General features: G+C 44.4%; 1 protein-coding gene across 1 annotated transcript in view; it reads right to left on the bottom strand.

Moving 5' to 3' along the window:
* Positions 1–10478: 10478 nt before the first annotated feature.
* gapdhs (glyceraldehyde-3-phosphate dehydrogenase, spermatogenic) overlaps positions 10479–15000 on the bottom strand; it is a 5192-nt gene continuing 670 nt past the window's right edge. Inside the window, exons 3-10 of the mRNA XM_080540082.1 lie at positions 14813–14919; positions 14192–14282; positions 13842–13960; positions 13161–13242; positions 12202–12353; positions 11750–11912; positions 10990–11087; positions 10479–10824 (exon numbers count right to left, since the gene is read on the bottom strand). Of these exons, the coding sequence (XP_080396208.1) occupies positions 10755–10824; positions 10990–11087; positions 11750–11912; positions 12202–12353; positions 13161–13242; positions 13842–13960; positions 14192–14282; positions 14813–14919 (882 nt within the window). The 3' untranslated portion in view covers positions 10479–10754. The remainder of the gene's footprint in view (positions 10825–10989; positions 11088–11749; positions 11913–12201; positions 12354–13160; positions 13243–13841; positions 13961–14191; positions 14283–14812; positions 14920–15000) is intronic.

Raw genomic sequence — 15000 nt, 5'->3', positions numbered from 1 at the left:
TATTGTTTGTATTTAAAATGTTAATAAATAATTGTACTACTTAACAGTATTAGAATGTTAATAAATAATTGTAATTATTCCTATGACTGCCGAGCTTTTTGTTATACAACTACTTAACAGTATTGAGTATGGGTATTGTTTGCTCAGCACAGCAGCCATGTCTCATCACCGTGGAGTACGTCAACAGTGAGTGAGTACACTGGTTCACACTTGCATTGGTATACTTGCTGTCCATGTCACTTACTCCGCTCTATAGGGGGTTTTACAAATGGTATATTCAACAGACTGCCAGCATGTTGATCGGCGGTGTCGGACCGATTGTGTTGGGCCGGTCTGAGCCACATGGCAGGGCCTAATTTTTGTCCCAGTCCAGCCCTGGTTAGGGTGCTAGGGTTAAGGTTAAGGTTAGGGTTAGGGTTAAGGTTAAGGTTAAGGTTAGGGTTAGGAAAATGTATGCTAGCTATGGTTAGGATTAGGGTTACGGCCGAGAGCTGCAGTGTCCATGGCAACGCAGCGGGCGACCCGCAGGTCATGCGGAAGTGGGCGTGGTTTCGTTGCGATTCGGGTAGTCGGCCGGGATGTGTTCTTGTATCGAAGGTAATAGTGCAGCAGATTAAATCAATATTTCATAAGAATCGTTCACTTGGTGATACAAGCACCAAATTTGGCACAAATGATGTCCAGGATGTACTTTCTAAGAAAAGTACGGTTTCCAGCTGGAAATCCAAGATGGCTGCCACTTTTCAAGATGGCCGCCTCATCAGATGCAAAATAACGTTTTTTTGGAGTAGAACTTGAATGAACAGAAATGGGTTAATGGTCCAAACATCAAAATGAATGTATCCTTACTGGAACTCAATTGTGTCAATTGAATTCCAATATGGCCGCCAGTTTTCAAGATGTCAACCAGTATGAGTTGGCATCTCAAGTCAAAGATGCAAACAAAGATGTCAGGCATCATGAGCAGACCAGTCAGTCTCAGAAGTCCTTCACTGACAAGGTCTTAAAGTTGTTTGATGTGATGAAGGATCTGGGCAATCCTTTCCAGGAAGAGTCCAAAGATCTGCTCACATTGGACACAAAAACCATCGCACATCCCAGTGCTGCTGAGCTTGTAAGAACTCACTTTGAGAAAGGTCAAGCTGCCTTCAGAGACTTTTTCAATGGTCTGGGGGATGAGGGTTCCTTCTATAAGCCCATTAAAAAGAACAAAGCCGACTTCTTTCGCCAAGAGGCAGCTGCAGCTTCCAGTGACATGAAGAAGCAGGTACTCAAAGATGACTGTCGTCTGTTCTCGCAGCTTTTTATATCGTGCCAATCACGAGAGTGTGACCTGCTTGAGTTCTTTAAGCATGAGAATCAACCTTTCCCTGCTGCACTGAGTGACATAGGGAAACTCCACTCTGGCCAGAAGTCTCAGCTTTCAAAAATTCTGGAAGCTACCATTTCTCCTCCTGACAAACAACCAGAATGTGATGCCATTGTCATTGATGGTTCCTCTCTTGTGCATTCATTGTCTCCTACGACATCAAAGACCTTTGAGGAATATGCTGTCCAGGATGTAGTTCCAAAAATCCAGACCTACTCATCAAAGTATGAGCAAACAGATATCATTTTTGATGTCTACTGGACTTCAAGCCTGAAGGCTGAAACTAGGTCAAACAGAGGTATGGGAGGTCGACGAAGAGTGACAGACAAAAACAAACTGCCACCCAACTGGAAAAGCTTCCTGCGAGACAGCAACAACAAGACTGAGCTCTTCATGTTCCTAGCCGACAAGATAGTGACCCTGTGTCCCAACAATGTCATAGTTGTGACCAAAGGGGAGCAGGCTCTATCAAACAAGCCCATCAGCCTTGAAGGCTTAAGTCCATGTAACCATGAGGAAGCTGACTCCAGAATCTTCATACATACTCTTCATGCAGCCAAGCAACAGATGAAGTCTGTGTTGATCAAGGCATGCGACACAGATATTCTTGTTGTTGCAGTCAATGTTTTTGCGACTCTTCAGGATGCAGGCTTAGTAAGGCTTTGGGTAGAATTTGGCCAAGGTCAGTCCATTAAGTGGTTGCCTATCTATGACATGGTGCTTTCTCTTGGCGCAGAGAAATCCAGTGGCATGCTGTTCTTTCACGCCTTCACTGGCTGTGATGTTGTGTCAGCTTTTCGTGGCAAAGGCAAAAAAACGGCATGGCAAGCATGGGAGGTTTGCCCTGAAGTGAGCCCTGTCTTCAAAAAGCTCAGTCAGTACCCACCTATCATAGAAGATGCAGACCTCAACATCCTTGAGAAGTTTGTCATCACCATGTATGACAAGCAGAGCACTACAGGCAAGGTTGACGAGACAAGACTAGAATTATTTGCGCGGAAGCAAAGGTCTTATGATGCCATTCCACCGACAAGCGCATCCCTCGTTCAGCATGTGAAACAGTCTGCCTTCCAAGCTGCCTGCATATGGGGCCAGGCAACAGTGTGCAAAATGCAAATTGAAAGCCCTGCCAACTGGGGCTGGAAAAAAGATGGTGAGGTCTGGCAAGTGGTCTGGACAACCCTTCCACCGATTGTTCAGACGTGTGAGCAGTTGACGAAATGCGGCTGCAAGACTGAATGCAGAGGACGATGCAAATGTTATCGATTCGGCCTGAAGTGTACCCAGTTGTGTGCCTGTGAATGTGAGGACTAAAAGAAGAAACAGCCATGATTGCCAGCCATGTTTTGCTCAGAATTGTACAATGCAGCCTATGCTTGGACATGTTTTCTGTGTTTCCGCTAACTACAGTATAAATGAAAAAAATACAAAAAAACAAAACATTGGGGGAGACAAAGACAGCCTCTACGTGGACTTCCCTACAAGTAGCTTACAGGTCCAATAGCCAAAAGTGAAACTAATGTCTTTAATGCATCTTTTAGGAAATTGCTCAATCATTCTGGTTATTTTGTGTCCTTTTTGAAATGATAAAATAAAATAAATTTGTAGCACTGCTTAAATGCAATATGCGTATTTTGCGTATCGGAAACAACACCAAGAGAGTGTTTTTAGTTTAATTCCCATTTTATCACCATAATATTCAATAATTTTGATATTCTAAATGCAGAATTGGATTTCTCGCACTCAAAAACATACATTTCAATGTATAGGCCATCAACATAGGATTATTCAGTCAAAAACGCTGTTTGAATCCATTTCGAATGGCGGCCATCTTGAAAAATGGTGGCCATTTTGTTTTTTCAAGTGGAAACCGTACTTTTCTGAGAGAGTAGGTCCCAAAGCACTTTTGTGCCAAATTTGGTGCTTGTATCACCAAGCGAACGATTATTTCATTAATCTGCTGCACTATAAGGAAAGGTAAGTGATCATTTTTAAAATAATATTATATATGATAGATAGATAGATAGATAGATATTTCTTCTGATAACAACCAAATTGTTCCTTCAATATGAGAGTCTTCACTTCAATTTAGTAAGATATCAGAAATATACAGTAATTTTAACTGTTTCAAAACACAACTTTTATTCAATGTCCTCTGTAGGGGACAGCAGGACTTACTACCTCCCGTTTTAAACCAGTTTCCAGTCCCAGTTCTAGCCGATTCAATGAGGTCGAGACAGAGTCTTCTAGATTCTTCAGTCCAACAAATTCACAAATTATCTTGATGTATCTAATGAGAAAAATAATGATGCCCTTTAGAAGGTGAAACCTCTCTTAAACAGAGTGCAATAATGTTCATGAAATGAAAATGTTTTTTCACAGAAATCCACATGAAAATGAATGCAATCATTACATTACATCACATAATTACATTCTGTGATCAAGCCAAGACCAGCCTGGGGCCGGATTCACCAAGCGTTTTTAAGAACAAATTTGTTTCACCGCATCACAAGCAGACAAACGAGACCGGACGATCTGCATAGGCTCCTCCCCCGACCCGGAGGAGAAAGGGGGAGAAATCACCTTTCACTTTTTTTGACATGATACATTAAAATGCTCATAACTTTTTAAAATAAAGGGCTATCTCGGTCATTCAACCAGTTATGAATAGCTGAGAACTTCTAATTTATGGAAATATTAAAAAATGAAAATGTCAAAATGCCACCATGTGAAGGGTTTTCCCAGGCCACCACACATATAACTGAAATGGGCCTTTCAGCCTGTGTCACATGTAGGCCTATTCCTAGATTACACCACAATGTACTCAGAAAGTAAATCAAGGAGGCAGTTGTTGTATTTGATGTATACTACTTAATTAATCATTATGAACATGTTATTTAAGTAGGCCAAGTAACTGAAACAATGTCCTTACTATTATTTATTTTATATTCACATTTTAGATGGAAGTTCTTTGGGTAGCAGCTAGGGAGGAACATCCACCAAGGCCTCTGAGAGACAGAATGGATCCTCTTACACTACCTGATCATGTCTTAATTAGACAATATAGGCTTCCTAGGCCCGCAATTGTTTTTCTGGCTGATCATTTGTCAGATGATCTGAAAAGGGAAACAAGGCGATCGACACCTCTTCCAGTGGTGTTGCAGGTTATGGCTGCCCTGAGATTCTATGCCTCAGGGTCTTTTCAAATGGTGGTGGGGGGCACACTGAGTGTGAGCCAGTCCTCTATTAGCCGAGTGGTCAGAGATGTATCAAATGCACTCTGTAGAAGAGCAAGGCAGTTCATTAAGTTTCCAGCAACAAATGCAGAATGCATTAGAACCAAGCAGCAATTCTTTGAAATAGCAGGATTTCCTAATGTGTTGGGGGCAGTTGATGGGACACATATTGCAATCAAAGTAAGATCATGTACAAATTCCTATTCCTTTTTGCAAATCTATCATGTTTTTTTATGTTGTTTATAAAAGTATCAGCTTGAATCAAAACACATTTTACGTGGTGTTTAAAGTGTTAACTTAAATAGTGTTTCATTTTATTAATCTTTATTCCAAAGGCACCAAGTGATGAGGAGGACGGCTTTGTGAACCGGAAAAGCTTTCACTCCATCAATACGCAGGTCATCTGTGATGCAACACTCCGGGTTACAGACCTTGTTGCAAAGTGGCCAGGTAGCACCCACGACTCCTTCATACTGAACAATTCAGGCACAGGGATAAAATTCAATGAGGGAGAAATGCCCGATGGATGGTTGTTAGGTGAGTAACTAGTCATGAATTGTACTTTAGGTTACACAAAGACATACACTGTATTATCCTAACTACTTTCCTATACTACTGATAGGTGACAGTGGCTACGCCCTAAGGCCATGGCTGATGACCCCAATCCTCCAACCAGCAACAGAGCCAGACGAGCGCAACAGCCGTGCGCAACGCAAAACCCGGGGTGTTGTGGAGAGGTGCATCGGGGTAGTAAAATCCCGATTCAGATGCATTGACCGTTCTGGTGGAGTGCTCCAATACACTCCTGAAAGGGCGTGTAAAATCATCACCTGTGCATTCATCCTCCACAACATCTGCATCATGTACCGCTTGCCACTTCCTCACATCCCAGATGACCCTGACCCTGAGGGAGATATCCCAGGCCCAGTCCCCGCCCCATGTAATTCTGGCATACAAGTGAGACAAGACCTCATAAGGAGGATATTCATGTAACATAATAAACAACACATGAAAAACCTATGTGAGCAATTCATATTTTATTATAAATAAACATTTTGTATAATTAAACAATTAATTATTCAACATAATTACACTTTTTGTATTCAAATTTTGCTCTGGCAAGTTCCAGCTTCTCCTTCTCCACCAGAAGAAGCTGCTCTTGCACGCCCCTCAGCAGTTTCACTTCTTGGAGTAGCTCCTTTTGGACGGATATCATGTCCTGTGTGTTTGTGTGTGTGGCTGATGATGGTGAGAAGTTTACGGAGAGGAACTGGGAGATGGTCAAGTCTTCAGGACTCTGTAAGAAGTGAGAGTGGAGGGATTGTAAATTAAACAGTATCAACATGTATGGTTAGGTAGAGTAGTTAGGTGTCTGATAAACTTATTATACTTACATTTGGTGGAATTCCAATCGTGGGTGTTTGGGGTTCTGCAGATAGTCCTATAGCCAGGATATCCAAAACATCTAAAGAAAAGCAACAGAAACAAATATGCGCTGTTAGTTATGTAGTCGGCTAAAATAACTTACACTTGCAAGATGAAGGCATGCTCTGTAGGCTACAGACAGTATTAGATCAAAGTTCTGAGAGTTTAAAAATGGTTTGGCTTGTCTGGGTTTATTGAATGGCGTGGCGGTTTATTGGGATTATCAAAGTGAGACAAAGTATGATTGGACTGTGACATTAATTATGCTCTAATTTAAGCAAATAAAGCAAAGGCTAAACAGACGATTAGGTTCTATTCTTCCACATGTAGTGAGGCCTTTGACTAAGTGTCCATGCCCAGCAGTGTCTCTCTGCTGGGCTGTCACTACCATTTTCACCCACAAGGGTGTAGCGTCTACCCATTTATGGAGGCCTCCATCGAATGAGGAGAAAGTCGATGCTGTTGCAGTGGGGCTTTCTCAAAGACCGATACTTGCGGATTCAGTTTTATATGATTTAACATTGAACTAGTTGAATGTCTGTAAACAAGTTGTGTTTCACAGAGTTTGCGCAAAACATTGTCATTTTTCCAAACCAACTTATTTTCACACTTTTATTGTGTAGCTGGTGATAGTCGCTTGTGTAGCTGCTAGCTTACCTCCAGTTAGCATCTCTCCGGTGTCGACTCCTCCGTCCACTCCTTCGACGAGAGTCTCCCCAATCGCCCCCAAGATTTTCTCCTCCAATTGGTCTAAATGGACCGATGACTTTCCTCCTCCCGTCTTCTTTACCTCCCTTGCCCTCTCAGCTGCCTTTTTTTTTACGATGGACTTGATGTCCGCCCACTTTTTTTTAATAGAGCTGCCATCCCTGGCTAGCACTCCCACTGCGGAGACCGTCCTGGCAACCCTTTCCCACCCCCTCTTTTTATTGTCCGCCGTCACCGATACGTTGTCTAATTTTCCCAATAATAATCTTTTTTTTTAAATGACCTCCTCTACCAAAACCTCCAACTCCTGCCTTGTGAAATTCTTGGACCTCTTAGCTGCACTGCTGTCTTCCATTTTTAGTTCACCGTTATAACCGCGACACATAGTCACGCGAGTCACGTGAGAGAGAGAGAGACACACAGGTGTGTAATTAAAAATTACACAGGTGTAAAAATCACAGTTCAAAATCTAAGAACTTCTAAAGTGAGAAAACTAAGAAGTCCTTAAGACATAGGACAATTCTTAAGAAAATAATGGTGAATAGCGTTTAAGAACATTCTTAGGAACATCTTGTCTTTTTTCTTAAGAATTGTCTTAAGAATTATCTTAAGAACTCTTTGGTGAATCCGGCCCCAGATGTCCACTACAAGGGACATACTGTATGATAAAACTATTTTTTTTTAAGTAAAAATAAAAATGTTGCTGCAACATGTTTCTTTCAAGCCCAATGCTTAAATTATCTAAAACAAATCTGAATGTCAAAACCTTTTTTCTTCTGGCTCTCAGGAGGATAAGTTCTGAATGTCTCCACTAGATGAGGGTTTCTAATGGCGCTTTTCCACTACAGGGCCAGCCCGGGTCAGCCCGGTTTATTATCCTTTTTCCACTGCCAAAACTACCTGTGCCATTTCTGGTACCCGTGCCGAACAAGAACTAAAATAGTTCGGGATGGGTAGCGAAAGTTGGGGAAAGGTACTTTTTTGCCAGGCTGCGTGTGACGCGTGACGCTGCACACCGTTGATTGGTCAATGGAATTCGTCATCCCATGTTCATAGATTTCTTCGCTAACCGCCATCTTTAAATACCACAACAGATTTCACTCTAGGAAAATGTCACTTACTGTTTCTGTAATAACTTATCAATAAAGATTAGAAAAGTTATGCTAACCATCGTATTATCTTAGTTTAATGTCATTTCAATGCATCATAGAACTTTTATTTACAACAAGCATAACAAAAAAATCGCTATTATGGCGATGTGCTGTGCCTATGCTGTCCCTCAGTCCAGCGCGCTTCATCACCCCCCTTCTAAAACTGCCATCTCCCCTTTTCATCCCTTATGTCATTTAATACACATGGTATTACTGTTATTTCAACATTTAAACCTCTTTCACACATCGTTCCCTGTAACTTCAATGGAATCCCAAGCTGTGCCGTCCAGGCATTTTCACCGTTCACTCAGCCAAATGCAGATTCGCGTCTTGGTCCCTTTATCCCTGTTTGCGAGATCTAAACTACAAATCTACTCGAACTGAAAGCGGCAAGTAACAGGCACGTAACATCCATATGCTGTATAAATAAATATATTTGACTACCAGCAAGACAGCGCTTGAGCCCCGCGTCATTCCAATGAGAGAAGCACACACAACACACAAAGCACACACAATGAGAGAAGCACAGCCTTTCCGTAGAAATACATCGCTCCCTGTATAACGTTATACATCTAACGTTACATGTTTTAAGGCTGATCTGTGCATGATGTTGCTGCATTTTGACATAATTCTTATCGCATTTCCCCCCGTTGTGCTGGGCTGTGCCGTTCCATAGTCCAGAGCTTCATCATCCCCCTTCTAAAACTGCCATCACCCCTTTCCATCCCTGGCTTCATTTTATCAATGAACGTGGTATTATACATATTTACATATTACATATTTGTTGTTATTTATGGAAGTGTCCGGTTGCTGGAGGAACCAGGACGCCGGCTACACTGCACAGTTTAGCCCGAAATAGAGAGAGTGCTTTATCCCGCTAATAGAATACAGTTCCAGTAATAACACTTTTATGTCTATATTGTAATCATTCTCTTCATCTGTTTTTAAATGTTGATCTATTTATATCGATCTATTCTTGCCAATTCCTTATTACCAGTGGAAAGGGGGAACACTTTAGGACTTTCCATTCAACTGAGGAATTTATGGAACACGCGTAGAGTTCATCTCGCATTTCCCCCGTTGATGTGACGAACTGAAAGCGGCAAGTAATAGGCACTTAACGTTACATGTTTTAAGGCTGATCTGTGCACGATAATGCTGCATTTTGACATAATTCTTATCGCATTTCCCCTGTTGAGCTGTTTACAGTGAAGTGCTCTTATGACACGTAACTCCACCTACAGTCCCGGGTCGCTCAGTATAATGGAGAAGCGTTTCTGAAAGTACGGCACGGCACGGATGCAAATGCGGCCCGGTTCGGGTTGGTAGTGGAAAAGCGCCATAACTGAGCTCCTGGGGTGACGTCAGGGAGAGCATAATAATAATAATAACTTTATTTGTATGGCGCTTTTCCTGCAAACGTTGCAGCTTTAATCATTATATAATCTTAATTTAATTAATTAAGTTATAATGATGGGTTTTTATAATCTTAATGTAATTATTTAGTCATTTAAAGGCAATATTTACATTCACATTTACATGTTTGGCATTCAGCAGACGCCTTATTCCAAAGCGACTTACAATCGATACATTTGACTAAGCAAGTGAATCATCAATCCACCAGTCGTAGCAGGAAGAGTATACCAGCTCAGGCCCGGGGCCATTGATAGAAGGAAAAACCTTCTTCTAAACCAATCCAAAAAACAACAGGAGAAACAGAGAAAAACAGGAGAAACAGTACAAGGGGGGCAATAGAGGTTTTTAGGGACACAGTAGAGGGGAAAGTGGGTGTCTCAGGAGACAGTGCTGAGGGGCAGTAGATGTCTCAGGAGGAGCAGTTATATATATATAGATAATATATACTGTATATATATTAATTCCTGTGTAATTGATTCCTATACAAATCAAATATATGAATTCCAAAATGACGTAAACTAATTATCCTTGCATTAAGATGGTCTCATTCAACTTATTGAGTTTACATTAAATCTCATGTCCTCGGGTCTGATGAAACACAAATTCAATTGACCTGTCGCTAAGCCACGCCCCAAAATAGAAATTGTCCAATCATATCACAGCAAAAGTCACTACAGGCAGAAAACTCGGACAAACAATTCGCTAATATCTGATGGTGAAAAGCTTCTAGACAAAATATTATTGTCATCTTCAAAACATGTCTATTACTTGCTTGTAAATCAGAAATTTGAACTCCCGCCATGTAAGTCATTGAATGTCATTCAGTCACGGTCGGTCAGTCAGTCAGTCGTCAGTGCAGCGTTGTTTGTTTGTCCGAGTTTTCAAAGGGGGCGTGGCTTAGCGATAGGTCCATTGTCACACTCTTAAAGGTAATGACACACTCTTAAAGGTAATGACACACTCTTAAAGGTAAGTTCACTCTTAAAGGTAATGACAACCCAGACACTCTTAAAGGTAAGGACACTCTTAAAGGTAATGACAACCCAGACACCCTTAAAGGTTATTCAGATTTATTTATGTTTTTTTTAGCTAAGTTACAATAGCTTGTCTTTACACCAATAGGAATGTAACAACATGACATAAGCCAATAGGAATGAAACAGTGGGAGGAGGGGCCTCTGGGACACACAGACACAAACACTGTAGAACCGCGTTCACCACAGAGCAACACACTCACACAGCCTACTGCTCTAAAGACTGACGTCTGGTAGAGGTGGGTGTGGCCTGGGTAGGGGGGGGTGTTAGGGTGTGACACCATGGCTATGGAGGGGGGGGGGGGGGGTGTTAGGGTGTGACACTATGGCTATGGAGGGGGGGGGAGTGTGTAAAAGAGGAGGGGTGTGGTCCCACTCCTGAGAGAGACAGGAAGTCACTTCTGACGGACAGGAAGTTACTCCTTGGAGTACATGTAGAGCATCAGGTCTGCCACACGATGACTGTAGCCAAACTCATTATCATACCTGTAGGAGAGAGGGAGGGAGGGGGGAGAGAGGGAGGGAGGGGGGGGAGAGAGGGAGGGAGGGGGGAGAGAGGGAGGAGAACAGTTGTCATAATTTATTTGAGAGCTCATACAAAGTGTGAAGTGGGTGTGGCCAGAGGAGGTGGGTGTGGCTAGAGGAACTCACCAGGAAATGAGTTTGACAAAGTTGTCGTTGAGGGAGATTCCCGCGCCAGCATCAAAGATGGAGGAGTGGGTGTCGCCGATGAAGTCAGAGGACACCACCTGGGGGAGGAGTCAAGATGGCCACCGTCAGACAACTGTCAACACACAACTATACAAACTATTATTATATATATGTGTTTATTATATATGTGTTTATACAACAGTTAGTTCCGACCAAGTAATTTGATTGGACAAGAGGCATTCCATGAGTGCTGATATACAGTATAACAGCACTGGGACATTTAACTATATGTATCACTCCCAAATGACCGTTAATACAAAGTAGCTAGCCTGCAGATGTTTGTGTTCAGGTTGCTAGGCAACAGTCCAGTTGCGGAACAATTTTTTGTTGACGAAGCCAAATTAAATGATTAAATAAACAAACAAATCATAATCTGTTGTCGCTTATTACTGTTAACTAAGCAATTGCGCTGTAGAACTGTTGTATAAAAGCAATATCACACTGGAGGTCGTGTGATTGTGTGATTGTCTTCCTACTCGGCCAGCGGCCTCGTACCTACGACCCAATCAGAGCCGTGCTGATATTCAGTATAACACACTCCTTCTCCTGTGATATTGCTTAATTATTATATATATATATATATATATGTGTTGATTATATATGTGATTGGTGGACCCTGTCTGCGTGGTGATTGTGGGTGTGTGTGTGTGTGTGTGTGTGTGTGGTTGTGTGACCCTATCTGTGTGTGTGTGTGACTCACGGAGTCCTCTGTGTATCCCAGGTAGCCCTTCATCGGCCCCTCGGCCGCCTTCCGCACCGCCTCCTTGATGGCGGCGTAGCTAGCAGGGCGCACCAGGCGGCAGGTCAGGTCGACCACCGACACGTCAGCCACGGGCACACGGAACGCCATGCCGGTCAGCTTCCTGTTAGGGGGGGGGGTTAGGAACGCCATGCCGGTAAAATGGACTGACATATATATATATATATACTTATATAGCGCCTTCATCCAAAGCTCTTTACAACGACTTCTCATTCACGCATTCACACACCAATGGCGGCAAGCTGCCATGCAAGGCGCCGGCCCGCTCACTGGGAGCAATTTTGGGGTTCAGTGTCTTGCTCAAGGACACTTCGACATGTGGCCAGCCCCCCCCCGCGACATGTGGCTAACCCCCCCCCACACACTCCTCCTCCCCCCCCCGCCCTACTGACCCGTTCAGCTCGGGGATGACCTTGCCCACGGCCTTGGCGGCGCCGGTGGAGGCGGGGATGATGTTCTGGTGGGCGCCACGACCGTCACGCCACGCCTTGGCTGACGGGCCATCCACCGTCTTCTGGGTCGCGGTGTAGGCGTGGACCGTGGTCTGGGGGGGGGGGGGAGAGAGGGAGGGGGGTTACTGATGAAGACTTGATTGACGTCACTTGAAATGCATAAAATCCAAATGTATTCCACACACACACACACGCACGCACACGTACACGCACACGGTCCAAGTATTGTAGCTTCAGACGGACAAGTTGGTTGTAGTGCTTGCTGCAGCAAGCCCACGATATGTTATTGCTCATATATATTTATTTTAATCATGTTCTTTTACCAACTGCTAAGACAACAATATAGTAAGCTAGTTACTTTAGCTAGCTTAAGATATTGGCCCCCAAATCATTTACTTGTTTAGCTATTATGTTACAATGTTTCTGTCGAAGTAGTAGCTACGGTATCTATGGTAACTAAGGTAACGTAGCTAGCGAACATAAGTGTGAAAAAAAACGTCAGATAAGATATATAAACAGGTTATTTTGATAAACTGGACACAATTTGGGAATATATGTGGTTACTTTCTCGCCTGAAAACATATTAAAATTTCATAAAATGACATTAACGTTAACACTCGCCGAGCCAAAATTACAACAACTTTTAGCCAATGGAGGTTTAAAATGGGGGATTTAAATCGTCCGGTGCGAAATGCATTCTGGGATAGTGAGATGCATACTGCAGTGTGAACGGTCGGCTGGTTTTGGCATACATATTATGAATTTAGTATGCAGTATGCAGTATATACTTATTGAGTATGCTAGTATGAGTAGTATGCTAGTATACCATTCCGAACACAGCCATGGACTTGATAAAAGCACAGGAAGTGGGGTCAGACAGGAAGTGGGGTCAGACTCACCATGAGAGCCTCATCGATGCCAAAGTTGTCGTGGATGACCTTGGCCAGTGGAGCCAGGCAGTTGGTGGTGCAGGACGCGTTGCTATGGAGACAACCAATCACAGCCTGTTACCACAGCTCTCAACCAATCACAGCCTGTTACCACAGCTCTCAACCAATCACAGCCTGTTACCACAGCTCTCAACCAATCACGGCTAAAAGGCTGAATTCACTGAAGAACATCGTAACGTTTTCACCTTCACTTTAGTTTAACAACGATGTCGTTGGCGATTAAAGATAGTTACTCTGTCATGACTAAATATCTAGTTTAATAAAGATAGTTACTCTGTCATGACTAAATATCTAGTTTAATAAAGATAGTTACTCTGTCATGACTAAATATCTAGTTTAATGAAGATAGTTACTCTGTCATGTGTGTGTGTGTGTGTGTGTGCGTGCGAGCGTGGGTGCGTGCGTGCGTGCCTGAGTGTGCGTGCAAGAGTGTGTGGGTGTGTGCGTGCGTGCGAGTGTGTGTGTGTGTGCGCGAGTTTGTGTGTGCGAGAGCGAGTGTGCGTGAGTGCGTGCGTCCATGTGTGTATGCAGCATTGCAGCAGTAACAGGTGAACATTGTAAACATGGTGGTCCAATCAGAAGCGGGCGTTGCCTGCCAGGGGTCGGGGCCTACCAGGGGTCGGGGCCTACCTGACGATGGTCATGCTGGAGGGGTCGTACTTGTCCTCGTTGACGCCCATCACGAACATGGGGGCGTCGGGGGAGGGGGCGGAGACCACCACGCGCCTGGCGCCGCCCTGGATGTGAGACTGACCAACCAGAGCACAGCACGTCAGAACACAAACTCTCAGCCTCCACGCCTGTCTGCCTGCCTGTCTGTCTGCCTGTCTGTCTGCCTGTCTGCTTGTCTGCTTGTCTGCCTGTATGTCTGTCTACCTGTGTCTGTCTGTCTGTCTGCACACCGGTCTACCTACCTGTCTGTCTATCTGTCTGTCTGCCTACCTGTCTATCTGTCTGCCTACCTGTCTGTCTGTACTTACGTTGGCCTTCTCGAGGCTGAGGAACACCCCGGTGGACTCCACCACGTACAGCGCCCCCGCGTTCCCCCACGGGATCTCTGCTGGCTTCATACTGGGGGGGGGGGAGGAGGGGAGGGGAGGGGAGGAGATATAAATAGGAAAGTTAGATATTTCACTCCAGGTTTCAGCTCTCACTCTCTCCCTCCCCCCTCGCCCCTCCCTCCCACCCACCCTCCCCCTCTCCCCTCCTTCCTTCCCTCCCTCCCTCCCTCCATCCCCCTCTCCCCTCCTTCCCTCTCTCCCCTTCCTTCCCTCCCTCCCCCCCCCACCCTCCTTCCTTCCCTCCCTCCCCCACCCTCCTTCCTTCCCTCCCCCCCCCTCGCACAGACAGACAGACACACACAGACAGACACACACACACAGGCAGACACAGACAGACAGACGCACACACACACACACACACACGCAGGCAGGCAGACAGACAGACAGACACACACACACAGACACACATAAAGACGGACAGACAGACACACACAGACAGACACACACACACACGGACAGAGACACACACACACACAGACAGACACAGATAGACAGACAGACAGACAGACAGACACACAGGCAGACAGACAGGCGTCTCACCATTGGAACACAGAGATCACGTGGTCGTCGACGATCAGCTTGCCGTCCTCCATGCGCACGTCTCCATTGTAACGGCCGTGGGTGGAGTCATACTTGAACATGTAGACCTGCAGGGGGCGGAGCAGACACCAGCCTCAGTACAGCAGGGGGCGGAGCCTACACCAGCCTCAGTATAGCAGGGGGCGGAG

Source organism: Nansenia antarctica (assembly GCF_963989245.1).
Source record: "Nansenia antarctica genome assembly, chromosome: 10".
NCBI classification, from domain to species: Eukaryota; Metazoa; Chordata; class Actinopteri; order Argentiniformes; family Microstomatidae; genus Nansenia; species Nansenia antarctica.
The sequence above is the reverse complement of the archived record's forward strand: the minus strand, read 5'-3'. Positions and strand labels throughout refer to the sequence as shown.